Here is a 15,161-nt window from a genome sequence, read left to right on the forward strand (position 1 = left end):
TTACTAACTCCATAAAAGTTTATATAAGAGAAAATAAAATGATAAATCTTTTATTAAAAAAAAAAAAAGAATATGAAGAAAAAAGAAAATTTATTTTACGAACTTGCCAATTCCATCAAATTAATTCCAATTTCATAGATTAATATTGATCACAAAACGGCCACCTAACTATCAATCAATGTTGTGAGTTCCAATTAGTTCAATTAGTAAAATCTCTGATGGTTAAATAAGAGATCTAGAATTTAATCTCTAATTATACTAAAAACTGATTGGTGTCTTAGTTTGATGATAAAAAGTTATCATTACAAGTGGATGCCGTAGGTTGTGAAACTCCTTACAAAAAAAAAAAAAAAAAAAAAAAACCGTATCAATCAATGTTGAAAATTTAATATTGATGAACCATTTTTGTTTTGAGAGAATTAGTATTGATGACATGGACGTTAAAAATAGAGCTAATAATTAAGAATCATTTATCATCAAGTGGTAATAGGCACCAAAGAAGAAGAAATTATTCCATCGAGAGGACTGTTAATGTGGTCTTCCCTAACCTTCCAACCAATAAAATGCTGTTATTTATGCAAATGTGACATCACTTGATAATTTTTATTTTTTATTCCTTGTACTAATTAGGAAGTTCACTCATACATTTTCATAAATGATATCATTCTATTAGTTAGAGAAATTATAGAGTTCTCTGGTGGACAAGTGATGTGGTCCACCATTCCACTAAAAAACTTTTTTAGTAGAATGGTAAACTACATCACTTGTCCACCATGTGAATCTTATAATTTCTCAATTGGTTGGAAAGACCACATTAGCAGTCCTCTTGGTGTACCTAATAATTTCTCCAAAGAAGAGAGAGTAACAAAAATTTATTTTCTTTCCTTTTGAAGATGTAGAAATTAATGGATTTTTAAGAAAATTTTTAAAAAGATTATTAAATAAGTTTAAGAAATAGACATTCAGTACTTTTGATAAGATATAGTAATTCATCATTTTTAAAAATAGCTATTCATGAGGAATAACTATTAATTATAGTAAAAACAAATAATTATATCATAAAAATATTTATTATAGTTTATCAAATGTGCCCTAAGAAATCTCATTAATGGGCTTGCGTATCTAATTTGATTGGGTCATTCTAATATTTTATAGGGGTTATTACTTAACCGATAGCATGTTATAGTCAGAAAAAATTAGAGTCACTCAAAAGCAACTTGCTGATTTCATAGTAACTTTAATTTTATCATAGAGCTCAGAGTGTTAGTGTTTTCTACAACTTTGAAGATCTTTTCCTATTCAAAAGTACCTAGAATATTTTGTAAATTTTTGTAAGTTATGATTAAAATGTTCTAAGCTTTGGCCAACTATAAATTACAAGCAGATTTGTATCCGCTTAGGTATGGAAATTGTAGGAATTGTGAAAATTTTAGCTTAATCATCACATATATTTGTGGAATTGCATTTTTCAATGCTAAAACAAGTTTAATTTTATAATATAACCACAATGAAACAGGCTTATTTGATGCTATAAGTTTAATTTATCATCACGTATTTTGCGGTAGTATATTTTTGATATCAAATCAAATATTGAGTAGATTTTGCTGTAAACGTATGTGATTACCCAATTCAGTCTTCATGACAGCACTCCTAATCTTGTATACTATGTTGAATTTTCTATTATGTGACTATTGTTCTAAGGGTAATTCTACAGTACCCCCTCTTTTTTTTTGGGAGTACGGTATCCACTTGTAGGCAACCTGCTATATTAAGTTACCAAAACATCACTTTGATGGTACCATTCTCATATTGGGTAGTACTAACATTACATATGATTGTACTTTTGTCATATTTAGTGGTTCCCTTATTTTTTGGGCAGCTGAATTTTGAATTGTTTTTTTTTTTTTAATATTGAAAAAAAAAATAAATAAATGTGGAGCTATATATATAGGAGAGAATCTCTATGGCTCTATGGTAATATAAAAAGGTAAGTTTGGTCGTACACCGAAAGTTGAAAGAAATGAAATAGGTGTGTTCATCTATATCTATCTATGTGATATGCTTTGCTCTGCCACTCCTCATGGGCAGCTGTCTGTATTTACTACTTTTTATTTGTTTGTGTCATTTAAATTAGTTTGTGTTTTTCAACAAATTTCATGGAACTGGAAGTTTGGGACTGTTCTCAGTGTTTTCTACTTTTTCTTTATGGACTAGTTTGGGGTAATGGGATTTTGATTAATATAATAAGCATCTTTAGATACTCTAACCAACTTCAATATTTGTTGAAAGCCTATTTGCATAATAGCTTTATGAGGTGATCCCCACATCTTACTGTAATACATGTTTATATCTCTGACTATTTGATATTTAGGGGTTTATCTATAGTATAAAGAATAATAAATATGAAACATGATTCTAATTTTTTTAATGGGGGCTAGTTTGCCACTTTGCTTTTTTTTTTTCTTTTTTTTTCTTCAGAGAATTGCAATTAAGATTTTTGACCTCTTGTTTACTTTCAAATTTTAAAGATTTGTTGATCAAAAAGTATGGTCTAAAGGTTCTATGATTAATGTCTAAAATGTGAAAGGTACATGACCAAGTCATTGTCTTATAGCTTTAGGACATATCATTTCAGGATGATTAGGAAACATAATCCATCATCCATTTCATAATTCACATTAGATAAGAAACATAGGGTGGAAAATTTTCGTTTGAGCTAAACTTCTTTGATTCAAACCACTATACAAAGATTAGGTTAAGATAGTTGAAATCTGGTTCAGGGCATGTTTGCCTTAAGATTTATTTTTATTTATTTTTATGAAGTTTATTCAGCATAGGGACATCTGTTTGTCTTAACTTTACTGGTTGGAGTAATTTAAAAACTGCAACTTGAGACCAAAATTCTTTAATTCTCAATATGCCAAAGTTGAAAGTGAAGAACCAACAGGGAGTTACCTAATCACTTCATCTTCTTATTGTACAACTTGTGTGGTGACTAACACTCGCTATAACTTGAGTATGCAAGAACTCTATGTGAGCTTTCAAATAGTCATCCTTATGACAAACAGGAAAAGTGAATTTTATAATCATAATACAGATCCAAAAGCCAAACAAGCAGATGATAAGAAAAATTATCATAGCATTAATTTTGAAGTGCTTTGTTGTAATTTCTATCCAGTACAATGTAAGTTATAAGGTATGTTGTGTTACAGCTCTCTCTGCCAATTTGCATATGTATGTTGTACTGTGTCATGTTAATATTATATAAAAGATTATATTGTTCGTAGAAAAGTTTGTTATTTTAGAACTTAATGCAGAGCATAAGTTTTAAGTTTTTGAAGTGTTTTGCTCTCCAATTAAGCTATTTTGTTAGTGAACGGTTTTAGACCCCTTAAACCAACTAGATTAACTTAGTTAATTAGCCAAGTGATTAACTTAGTCAAATTATGTAGTTCTAGTTTACCACAAACATACAATCATATCAAAAGTATAAAGTAGCGGAATAATAAATAACACAAGATATGATCACTCAGGAAAACCAAACCAATAAAAAACCTGGGGAGGATTTGACCTAGCTATCCTCAAGGTAAACCTAAATCCACTATGCGAAAGAATCGAAGTTCATACAAAAGGACTTACAAGCTCCCCGCTTGACTTCCTAATGCTACCCACCAATAGAACTTACTGACACAACCACGTGCAAGCTTCGAATCCACGGACTCCTTCTTTCTTGGATTCTCCAATTAGCTACAAGCACCCACGCTTGTTATTCTTTAAACTTCAATGGCAGTAACCGAGTTGATCATCAAGGTGTTGAAGTAATCTCTACCTAGAAAACCCTAAGTTTTGTGTAAAGGAAAGCTCCTCTAGATCTCACAAGAGATTTACACAAAATAGAAAAGTATGAGCAACAATACAACAGGAGCAACTCTCAAAACGTGGCTAAGGTTTTTCTTTATATACCTAGGGTAAAAATAGAAAACCCAAAACGTTTAATGAGTTAGGGCTGAGTTGGAATATTCTGTAGAAAAAAATTCTGCCCGAGATTCGATCGATCAAGTCTTTCTTTCGATCGATCGAGTCAGGCCAAAATGCACCAATGCATTTGCAACCTCTCGATTCCAACTTTACATGAAAGACACAACTTTGAGCAAGCCTAAACAAGACTAAACATATTGTTTTGATCATGGTTTGCCAACATTACACATTAGAGTTCTAAATACATAAATCCCTAAATCTTTAGAACCTAACAGTTAGGATTTGTGCACTTGTCATTTTTTTTTATAACAGTTACAGGTTCTTAAATCTGATTCTCTATATTAATTTGTTGGACCATTCATTGATGTTATTTCTTAATTCTAGCTCATCATAAGTTGGAGTCAACCTTATGAAAATCTGCCATGTACGCATTAATCCTTCTGGCCCTCTCTTGCATTCAATGCTTATTTTGGGATATAAGCATCCAACCTAAACTCAAAGCTGTTTTATCCTTGTTATTGAAAAATTATCAATTATCTAATTATAGTTGATAATTAGAATGACATCCATGTAAAATGATAACATCTGGAATGCATATACACATACAATTGAAGCCCATGTAACAAGACTAAGCTCTAAAACAGAGATGAAACATTGATATGCACCCACAATCATTTACATTATTACTCAACTTTCAGATAATAAGAAACCTCTCAAAGGTTCATTATATGATTATATCCTTTTTTTAGCATGTTGTTGTTTACTAGATTTTTTTTATTTATCTAATAAACTTATTATATATGATTTTGAATTTACTAATATTGTTAGGTTGAACTAGATGAGCCAAAGTTCTTGAATAATAATAGTTATATAAATAAATATCTAAGGCTCTATGCAAAGAGATCTGCTCTTACGAACATCTCCTTTTTTTTTTCAAGCTCTAATAGTTATATCATGTAAATGCAAATATTTTCGTTACCAGTGGAGTTGCAGAAGGGATCATAAGAAATTCCTACAAGCTAGAAGTTGCTCTGTTGAGAACTCAAGAATGAATGATCCAAAAATGCATATGCTTATGATTGTCTCTTTTTCAATTGTTGCCATGATGGTATTCAAATATAGATATGAACAAGACACATTGTAGTAGATTTCTTTTTAAATGAATTTTTTCCTTTTTAGATGGACTTCTTTGTAGTTTGTCTGCTTCTTTTAGATACTTTACAACAAGAGATCGGCTAGTAGTTCATGAAAGTGAGTTATATATCAATTCAAGTTATAAATATTATGAGATGAAAATTACCATATTTAGATCCAAGTGCAAGTAGGTGGTTTGATTTCTTTGGATCATCTACGGCACATACAAACAGAATTAGTGAATTTTGTTATTTCAAATGTGAATTTATGGAAAAGAGAATTCTTAGTAAACAAATTCTGGCATATACAGATGGAATATTTCTCTTGTCATTATATTAGTGGTATACTTCTCCATTTTAACTAACCTAGTAATCATAATAGATTTAATATATATAAAAGTAAAATCTATCCCCACCTCATTGTGTTAAATACGTGTAAGTGCTCTATTAACTTGTTGGAACAACTCATAAAGCCTAGTTTGTCTATCCAAAAATCTATTCAAGAAGGCATTCATGGCTTCACATTGTTGTGTAGTCTTGTACCTAGAAAAAAATGACTTCTCATGTATGATAATCTTTTGCATGAATGTGCATGATCGTCCATAATATCTAGATTGATTATGATTGTCCTCTCCATTGATAATGATTATAATGGAACAATAAAAATTATTTTTAGTAATATGATAAATTCATATTTTGCAAGTCCAAGTTGTTACTAATAGCAAATTATTAGTTGGCTATGATGACAGATTTTTACTCATTATCTTGTCAATTAGGTTATCAATGGCTTTTTCATTACCTCATGTATCCATTAAAAATGTTACTAAAATTAAAATGTAGAAGGTTTAAGAAAAATAATAATTGGAAAAAATATTTTATGTTCTTAAATTCAAATTTAAATTTAGGTATCCAAACAATGGAATTTCAAATCCTTCGTTATATAAATAGACCCAAACAAGGAATTTTAAAATTAATAGATTTCAAATCAGGACATTTTAAATCCTTGGTTCAAAATAATCCAAATCCAAATGTTGCCATCCAAATGAATTTCAAATATTTCGGTCATTTTTTAGATTCTAAAGGTGATACTTTTTCATTACTTCATGTATCTATTAAAAATGTTACTAATATTAAAATGTAGAAGGTTTAAGAAAAATAATAATTGGAAAAAATATTTTATGATCTTAAATTCAAATTTAAATTTAGGTATCCAAACAATGGAATTTCAAATCTTTCATTATATAAGAAGACCCAAACAAGGAATTTTAAAATTAATAGATTTCAAATCAGGGCATTTTAAATCCTTGGTTCAAAATAATCCAAATCCAAATGTTGCCATCTAAATGAATTTCAATTTTTTTCGGTCATTTTTTAGGTTCTAAAAGTAATTTGGTCATTATTTAGGTTTCAGGGGGTTTTCGGTAATTTTCTAGGTTTCAAGGTTATTACGGTCATTTTTTAGATTCTATGGTTTTTTTTTTCTCATTTTTATGTTTTATTAGTATTTTGGTCATTTTATAGGTTTTAATGACATTATAATCATTTTTTTTTTAGGTTTTAAGGGTATTTCATTCATTTTTAGGTTTTAGGAGGTACTTCAATCATTTTTTAGGTTTTAGGGTCATTCGGTCATTTTTTAGGTTCTAATGGTATTTTGGTCATCTTTTAGGTTTTAAGAGTATTTCGGTAATTTTAGAGGGTTTCGGGGGAATTGGGGCCATTTTTTAAGTTTCAAGGGTATTTTAGTCATTTTTAAGGTTTCTAGTCATTTCGGTCATTTGTGGCAAAAATACTATCATATGTAATATTGGTACTACTTAATGTGATAATGGAATCATCAAATGTGAGAAAAAAAAATAAGGGAACCGTCAAATGTGACAAAAGTACAGTCACATGTGATGTTAGTACTGCGTAATATGAGTACCATAAAATATGAGAAAAAAAAATAAGGAAACCACTTAATGTGACAAAAGTACAGTCACAAATGATGTTAGTATTGTGCTTCGTGAGACTAGTACCATAAAATGTGAGAAAAAAAATAAAGGAATCACCGAATGTGACAAAAGTACAATTACATGTGATGTTGATACTACGTAATGTGAAAATGGTACAATCAAATGTAAGAAAAAAAAATAAGAGAACCACCGAATGTGACAAAAGTACAATCACATGTGATGTTAGTACTACACAATGTGAAGATGGTACCAATAAATGTGAGAAAAAAAATAAAGGAACCACCGAATGTGACAAAAGTACAGTCATATGTGATGTTAGTACTATACAATGTGAGAATGATACCATCAAATGTGAGAAAAAAATAAAAGAAGTACCGAATGTGACAAAAGTACAGTTATATGTGATGTTGGTACTGCATAATATGAGGATGATACCATCAAATGTGAGAAAAAAATAAGAAAACCATTAAATGTGAAAAAAGTACAATCATATGTAATGTTAGTACTACACAATATAAGGATGGTACCATCAAATGTGATGTTTTGATAACTTGATATAGCAGGTTGCCTACTAATGGGTACCGTACTCTCGAAAAAAAGAGGGAATAATGTAGAATTACCCTTATATTAATATTAGAAAAAACACAAAAACACCCATTTCCCTCTCCCTTTTAAGTGTGTGTTTGCTTCTATAAAAAATACAATTTCTTATGTATTTCTTAAATAAAATAAAATAATCCTATTCAAAAAATAAAATAAAATAAAATAATCTAGATGGTGTTCCTAAACTACCCATTTTAAAAATCAGTCACCTGTCTAACATTTTTGAAACCGAATTATCATTCAAAGCAAGAAAGAACCATGCAAATCTCAAAGAAAATCAGCTCCTATGTCTGGATTGGTTCCGACCCATGTTTTCACTTCTCTCGATCTTTTTGCATGTTGGGCCAGTTCAGTCCAATGAGTTCCTGGGCTATTTTTGTTGCTTGCCCTGCTTGCTTACGTGTCACTTGTCTTCTCAATTAATCAATAGAGTTCAGCAAACAACGTTAACATCATCCGATCCTTGAAAAACAAAAACAAAAACAAACCCCAAACGGCCAAAATGGAAAATTAGCCAAATTTTCCTAACTATGTAGTTAGTAGTTAAGGTTTTGAAATTATATTTTTCTAGCATCTCAAGTCTCTTATACTCAATTTTACTCGATTTATACCACCACACTACTAAAAGTTAAAATCCTGCATCTGATTCTATTTTTCCGGTGAGGTTCTTTCGCTGGTGAGGTGAGCATCCGAGGTTCTTTCTCTCTGATCTGGTTGAATTTTCTCTCTCAGAAGCTCTGTCGCTTTCTCTCTCTGTCCCTCTCTGCAAGGAAAGAAAACCCATCAAACCATAAGTGCCCATCACTTCCACGGTGATCTCCTCCTCTCTCCTACTTTTTTCTCATGAATTTGCAAACCCTTTAACTGGTTTTGAAACTTTCTCGATTATCAATACTGGTAATCATTATCATATGAATGCTTGAGAAAGTTTTCAATTTTGAATATTAAGTTTCAATACCATGTTTTACTTTTATTTTTTTCTTTTTCTTTTTTTAAAGTTTGATTTTTACCTTATGATTTCAAATTTCTGCAGTTTTTTTTTTTCGTAAGCAAATGGATCTCTCTCCATTCAAGCTGGACATTGATGAGCTTATAGCCGAGTTTGCTGAGGTACCATTTTCTAATGAATTATACCATTCTTCTTAATTTAAATTATTAATTCGTTTTTATATTTAATCCTTGTGGATTTTTTTTAACAGGGTGAATCAACAGCTTTGGCTGATATGAAGAGAGTTTGGCTTTCTAGAAAGTTCTCCTACATATATGAGGCTAGTCCTTCTTCCAACTTGGCCTTCTTTATGCAATCTTTGTATGCCCATTCAATTGGTATGCTCTTTTACATTATTCAATTTAGTTATTAATTGTGTTTAATCCATCTCATTGCATCTCTTATTGTATTATGAAAACAATGGAACGAGAATTCATTGAATTTTATATGAAACTTTTTTGATTCAGATGTTGTTATGTCCACAAAAATTACTAATTCCGTAAATTTTATGTTACATTAAGTTTTGCGAATGAATATTAGCTCAAATGGCACTTCCTCAATCTACAAAAGTCATGGATAGAAAACTCATTGGATGCGTGTGGAACTTTCTCGTCTTTGTTACCTTTGTTGTTTTGCCATGGTATGGTAACTCTTGAGTATTCCTGTGCAGGTTACATTGTAGGTAATGCTTCTTTATCACGCAGATTGGGTGGGCTCTATTGCCTTTACTGCCTCTATGAGACTCAGCCTTTCAAACCTCCTTTCAGAATATATCTATCCCTTGGTATGATTGTACACTAAACTTGGTACTAAAGTGCGTTCAATGCTTTTACAGCACTGCACTCATTGTTTGAATTTAAACCTTTCAAACTACCTACCTTATGCCTGCAGTTTAAGTTTGTAGTGTTTGTCTATGTTTTTGTGACATAAGTAAACTAATATTTCAAACCATCTTTTCTTAGGCTTTTCTTTGATTTTCCCATGCTCAATTTCTGACGATCTTTTCTATTATCATGTCCATATATCCTATTGATGTAGATTTGCATTCATTGATGGATTCTTCTGTTTTGTTGAACTTCCTAAAGCTTAATGTTCTGCATGTTGCCTAATCTAGCAATTCCAGGCCATGGTATTTATCTCAAAGTGATGCTAAGTATGATAATTGATGGCCTCATGAAGTGCTTTGTAGGAGTAGGTTCAAAAGTCAAATCCATTTGTAGTTGGGGCAGAGCGTATGTTACTGTTGTGGATGGCAAACTCCTACTTGCAGTCATGAATGATTGAAAGAATATGTATTGCTATTAACCATTAATTTTCCTGACTGGAGGTCAATTTTACCTTCTTCCTCTTCTTCCCTTTAAAAAAAAAACTTTCATACATGTCAGTTGCCACTTTATTATTCTTAAAACTGTGAAACCAATGTTGATGTGAGAAAAAGAACAACTCAAACATCTTCTCTGTTTTACTTTCCTGCAATTGTTATGGAAAGAGTTGGTTGTGATTGTTAGTAGGTAAAGGCACCAATTAGTTTTAATCTATACTCAAATATTATTCTCTGGTACAATTCCTTTCAGCTCTGCCAGCTTGGTGGCTGGTTTATTTTTAACCCATGCATGGACTCTAATGAAAGTTATTACTTATTATATGCTTTGTTTAACCAAAACCTAGGATGTCCTCTCTCTCTCTCTCTCTCTCTCAGCTTACTTCATTCCCATTTGACAGGAGAGCTGAAGAAACTTACAAACCTTGTTGTTGATGCAAAAGAAAAAGGTATAAATGTGGTATCTGCTTTGGTCAAAAGGATGCTTGAGAAAAAAATGTTCCTCTTTGGGTCTGTGGAGATGAATGAAGGCTCTGTTACAGAGACAGTAAATCAACTCACAGAATTACAGAATGCCCGCATTCAAGTTGCATATGATAAGTATGTTGCAACATATTATCTTTATTTTATGTTTTTTTTCTTATTAAACATATTACACGTGATTTCACATAATCTGAACATATTATTGCTTCCTGCTTTCCTTTTGACTAACAGGTTATTTGCTAATACTCGGATGGAGCACTTCCTCCACATGGACTTGGTAAATATCATGGTGCTTTATGAGATGCATTTATATATCTTTACACTCCTTGAGCAGACGCATGATCGGGGATATCAACTTTTTGGATTTCATTATAATGACATAATTGGTGAAAAATACATTATTTTTCTTTCAGATTATAGTGTCTCCCTCTAAGGAGGGTAGTAGTTCAGAATTCTGCAACTTTTGAACTTATTCAACAAGAAATCTACCACTTTTGAATGGTTGCATCCATATAAATATATCAACTACGTGATAAATCAAAGAATTTTGAAATTCTTCCGAAATTGCGATATGTAAACTATAGTAGGATGTCGCCAATTGGTTTAGCGCATACTGAGCATTGATGACTGTTGCCAATGCTCCTTGTACTGATGTCATCTTCTTCCCCATTAGAAAGGATGGAAGGTAAGTTCATGGGTTCAATATTTTGCAGTGCATGAGNACGAAAACCAGATAATGACCTGTATCACAGATGTGTGACAAACTTGAAAATAAAAAGTAAGGGAAGAACTGTCACATGTGATGTTGGAACTGCATAATGTGAGGATGGAATCGTCAAGTGTGAGAAAAAAAGTAAGGGAACCACCCAATGTGACAAAAGAACTGTACATGTGTAAATCGCATAATGTGAATAGACAGCATGTGAGAAAAAAAAGTAAGGAAACACCAAATATGAGAAAAAGTAAGGGAACTATCAAATGTGAAAAAAGTGCACATGTGATGTTCCTGCCCAATGTGAGGACGAATTGTCAAGTGTGAGAAAAAAGTAAGAAACCACCCAATGTGACAAAAGAACTATCATATATATTGGAACCAGCAAAAGGATGAAACTATCAAATGTGAGAAAAAAATAGTCATATGAGATAAACTGCAAAATGTGAGATAAAAGTCAAATGTGAAAAAAAAGTAAGGAAACACCAAATGTGAGAAAAGAGCTGTCACATATGATGTTGGAATTACATAATGTGAGGATGAAACTATAAAGTGTGAGAAAAAAGTAAGGGAATCACCCAATGTGACAAAAGAACTGTCATTTTGATGTTGGAACCGCATAACAATGTGAGGATGGAATCGTCAAATGTGAGAAAGAAAAGTAAGAAACTACCAAATATGAAAAAGAATTGTCACATGTGATGTTAGAACTGCACAATGTGAGAATGAACTGTCAATGTGAGAAAAAAAGGGAACCACCAAATGTGAGAAAGAACTGTTGTATGTGATGTTGGAACTGCACAATGTGATGATGGAATCGTCAAGTGTGAGAAAAAAGTAAGAGAACCACCCAATGTGACAAAAGAACTGTCATATGTAATATTGGAACTGTACAATATGAAGATGGAACCGTCAAATTGAGAGAGAAAAAGTAAGGGAACTACCAAATGTGAGAAAAAAATTGTCACATGTGATGTTGGAACTACATAATGTGAGGATAGAACCTTCAAATGTGAGAAAAAAGTAAGGGAACCACCAAATGTGAAAAAAGAACTGTCACATGTGATGTTGAAACTGCACAATGTGAGGATGGAAATCGTCAAATGTGAGAAAAAAGTAACCTGGTGTAGCAGGTTACCTTCTAATAGGTACCGTACCCTTTTTTTTAGGGGGGTACTGTAGAATTACTCTTGTTCTAATATTTCATAAATAAGTGTCTACCAATTTCTTCATATATATTAGTAAACGTTTTAGTTAAAAAAAAAAAGAAAAAAGTAATCAGCAAACCACTCAAAATAAATATGTGTTTGGTTGGGTGCAAATTTGAGATCAGAAAATTTTCTACATTTTTTTGCTGGGCTTGATCAAGATAGTATGGATATTAAGGGTCTGTTTGATTGGAGAGTGAAAAAGTGAGAAGAGTAAAATGGGGAGAGTGAAAAGTGAGGGATAGAAGATATTTTAATTTCTCTAATTTTTGTTTGATTGGAGTAGAAAAGTGGAGAGATGGAAAAATGTGTTTGTATAAATTTACTCATATACTATTGTTAAAAGTGATGCCCTATTAAAAAAGAAAAAAAGTGACAACGAAAGCAATCAGCCAAATTTATTAGAAATAAAAATCAAATCTAGAAAAAAAAAATCATGTCTAAAGGAAAAACAAAAACAACAAATCACAAAAGAAAGCAAAAGAGAAGAAGAGCAAAAAAGAAAAAAAAAAAAAAAGCAACGGATTGGACATGCCCACGTGCAAGTGCACATGGGCATTTTTGTCATTTACCTATCAGATTCTTCCCACTCAATTTTCTCTCAATTTTGAGAGAAAATATTTTGGTGGGCTCGGACAGAAAATACCTAGACCTCACCAATTTTTTTCCCTCCCTTCCTCCAACCAAACACTCACCAAGAAGTTTTCCTTCCCATTTTCTTTACAAAATTTTCCATCCATCTTATTTCACTTCCAAACAAACACATCCTAAAGTAGTTTAAATTTCTTTTGGTAAAACCTAAAGCCATTTTGGTTGGGCTCAACTGCTCAGTAATGGGTCGTAGTTGGTGCATACTCCATACTCCATTGTCCATGCACAGGACCTAAATGGGCTGGTATCGAATTAAAGTTCTAGCCCAGCTAGTCCATCAACTCTTTCTTCTAAGCCCACGATTTTGTGGACTTGATCTTCTTTGGGCTGCAACAACCGAACAAATATAGCAAAGAGAAAAAGAAACAAAGAATTATGACCAAATAAAAAAATAATAAAAAAATTGAAGGTTGTGCAACTACTTTTTTTATAGAATATCTCGTTAGTATATACATCCTCAAAACCATATTATTTAAATGGAGGTTAGATAGAGAGAGACTTGAGTGTAACAATTGAATTATAAAAAAAAAATTTGAGTATTAGGTTGATATTGTTTGCTCAAATTTGAGTATCAGTGTAAACTGATAATATAAGAGAACTTAAAAATGAGCCTAAAGTTTAGAGTGACAAAGTAATTTTCCCAAATTTGAATTCTTTATTGGAAAAATTATACTCTCTTTGTCTCAGTTTGTTTGTTCTCTATTTTATTTTGGGATGTCCCAAAATATTGTCTTGTTTCTAAAAATAAAAGACATTAATTCACTAATGTTCCTATTGTACCCCTTCTTTATTTTAAAACTATTTGAAAAGAAAACTAATAAATATTTAAAAATAATCAATCTAATTGGGGCACCTTTTTAGTTACCTCATTAAGAATAACTCCTTTAAAAAGAATTGATAACTTTATTTAAGGGTAATTTTGTAAACTTATATATTTTTATAAAGCAGACAAGACAATAAATGATGTTCCCTTAAAAAGTTTGACTTTTCAAACCGGATAAATAAATTGGGACGGAGGGAGTACCAACTTTGGGAAAATATTTTTGAATTTTATAATAAACATAATGAATACAATAAGATTCTTTTGAATTATCCTATTTTTGTGATAGCATCTCTATTTCATTTGAAAGTTTTGCAAAAATAATAATCTTCTTAATCTTGTATCCTACTTTGAATTTATCTATCATGTGATTTTAATTTGATATTTCATAAATAAGTCTACCAATTTCTTCACAGACGATGGAATAATAACCTTTTTTTTTTTTTTTTCTAATGGTTTTGATAGTACAATGAAAAGAGGAGTTGAATATTGTTTCTTCTAATAAGGGAAAGCAGGAAATGATGTTGAGCTACAAAATTCTTGGCTAAGAAGTAAGAACATTAAAGCGAATTTTCATTTATTTTGGTCATGTAAAACTAAAACCATTTTTCATCAGTTTTGTGATACAGGGAAATTGTAGAGGAGGTTAGGATTGGGATCAGTATTGGGCTTGCTATATGCCAAATGTAAGGCACATTTCGCATACAAGCCCAAAAAACGCCAGTAATGGGAAGGCAATATGCTAAAATGCTAAAAAAAATTTGAGATATAGCTACAGTACCATCTCAAATGTAAGATGGTACTGTAGCCGAATTGCATATAAAAAATAATTTTTTAATGCTCTCATTTCTCTCTCCTCTCTCATTTTAACTCGGCAATTTCTCTCTCCTCTCTCATTTTTTCTCTTTCTTTTCTCTCTCTTTCTTTCTACTCTCTCTTCTTCTTGCTCTCTAATTCTTCTTAATATCTTCACTCTCTCCGGCAACTCTCTAGATTGGCGTTGGGTTTCTAGATCGGTGGTGGGTGGGTCTTCGCGTTTTTCCTTCTTTGGCAACTCTCTCTCTCTCTTTCATTTTTCCTTCTCTGCGTGGGTCAACAAAATCAACTTCCTTCAAGCTTCCCAGCGGCGAATCCGCTTTCTTCGAGCTTCGGCGGTGGTGGGTCTGGTTTTTGACCGTGGGTTGCTTTATGTGTGTGTGTGTGTTTTTTTATTTTTATTTTTATTTTTTTTTTATGGTGTTGATGGGCGGAGAGGGTGGTGGTGGTGGTGTTGACTATTTTTTGACCTTGGGTTGCAAGGTTTGCTTTT

The 15,161-nt window shown here is 31.7% G+C and overlaps 1 protein-coding gene across 1 annotated transcript; it reads left to right on the plus strand.

The window, feature by feature from the left end:
- Positions 1 to 7,915: 7,915 nt before the first annotated feature.
- On the plus strand, positions 7,916 to 11,016 carry LOC136065156 (uncharacterized). Its single transcript, XM_065767929.1, has 6 exons — positions 7,916 to 8,481; positions 8,703 to 8,779; positions 8,869 to 8,995; positions 9,328 to 9,441; positions 10,380 to 10,578; positions 10,693 to 11,016. Exons 2-6 carry the CDS (start codon positions 8,723 to 8,725, stop codon positions 10,892 to 10,894), a joined length of 699 nt encoding a protein of 232 aa, XP_065624001.1. The 5' UTR covers positions 7,916 to 8,481; positions 8,703 to 8,722; the 3' UTR covers positions 10,895 to 11,016.
- The last annotated feature ends 4,145 nt before the right edge of the window (positions 11,017 to 15,161 follow it).

Source organism: Quercus suber, unplaced genomic scaffold (genome assembly GCF_002906115.3).
Source record: "Quercus suber isolate HL8 unplaced genomic scaffold, Cork oak 2.0 scaffold_864, whole genome shotgun sequence".
NCBI classification, from domain to species: Eukaryota; Viridiplantae; Streptophyta; class Magnoliopsida; order Fagales; family Fagaceae; genus Quercus; species Quercus suber.

Excerpts from the sequence above, each read along its gene's own strand:
- LOC136065156 (XM_065767929.1), top strand. The coding sequence starts at position 8,723 with ATGGATCTCTCTCCATTCAAGCTGGACATTGATGAGCTTATAGCCGAG. Across the intron at positions 9,442-10,379 it reads CAGAATATATCTATCCCTTG|GAGAGCTGAAGAAACTTACA; the intron begins GTATGATTGTAC and ends CCCATTTGACAG. Across the intron at positions 10,579-10,692 it reads ATTCAAGTTGCATATGATAA|GTTATTTGCTAATACTCGGA; the intron begins GTATGTTGCAAC and ends TTTGACTAACAG.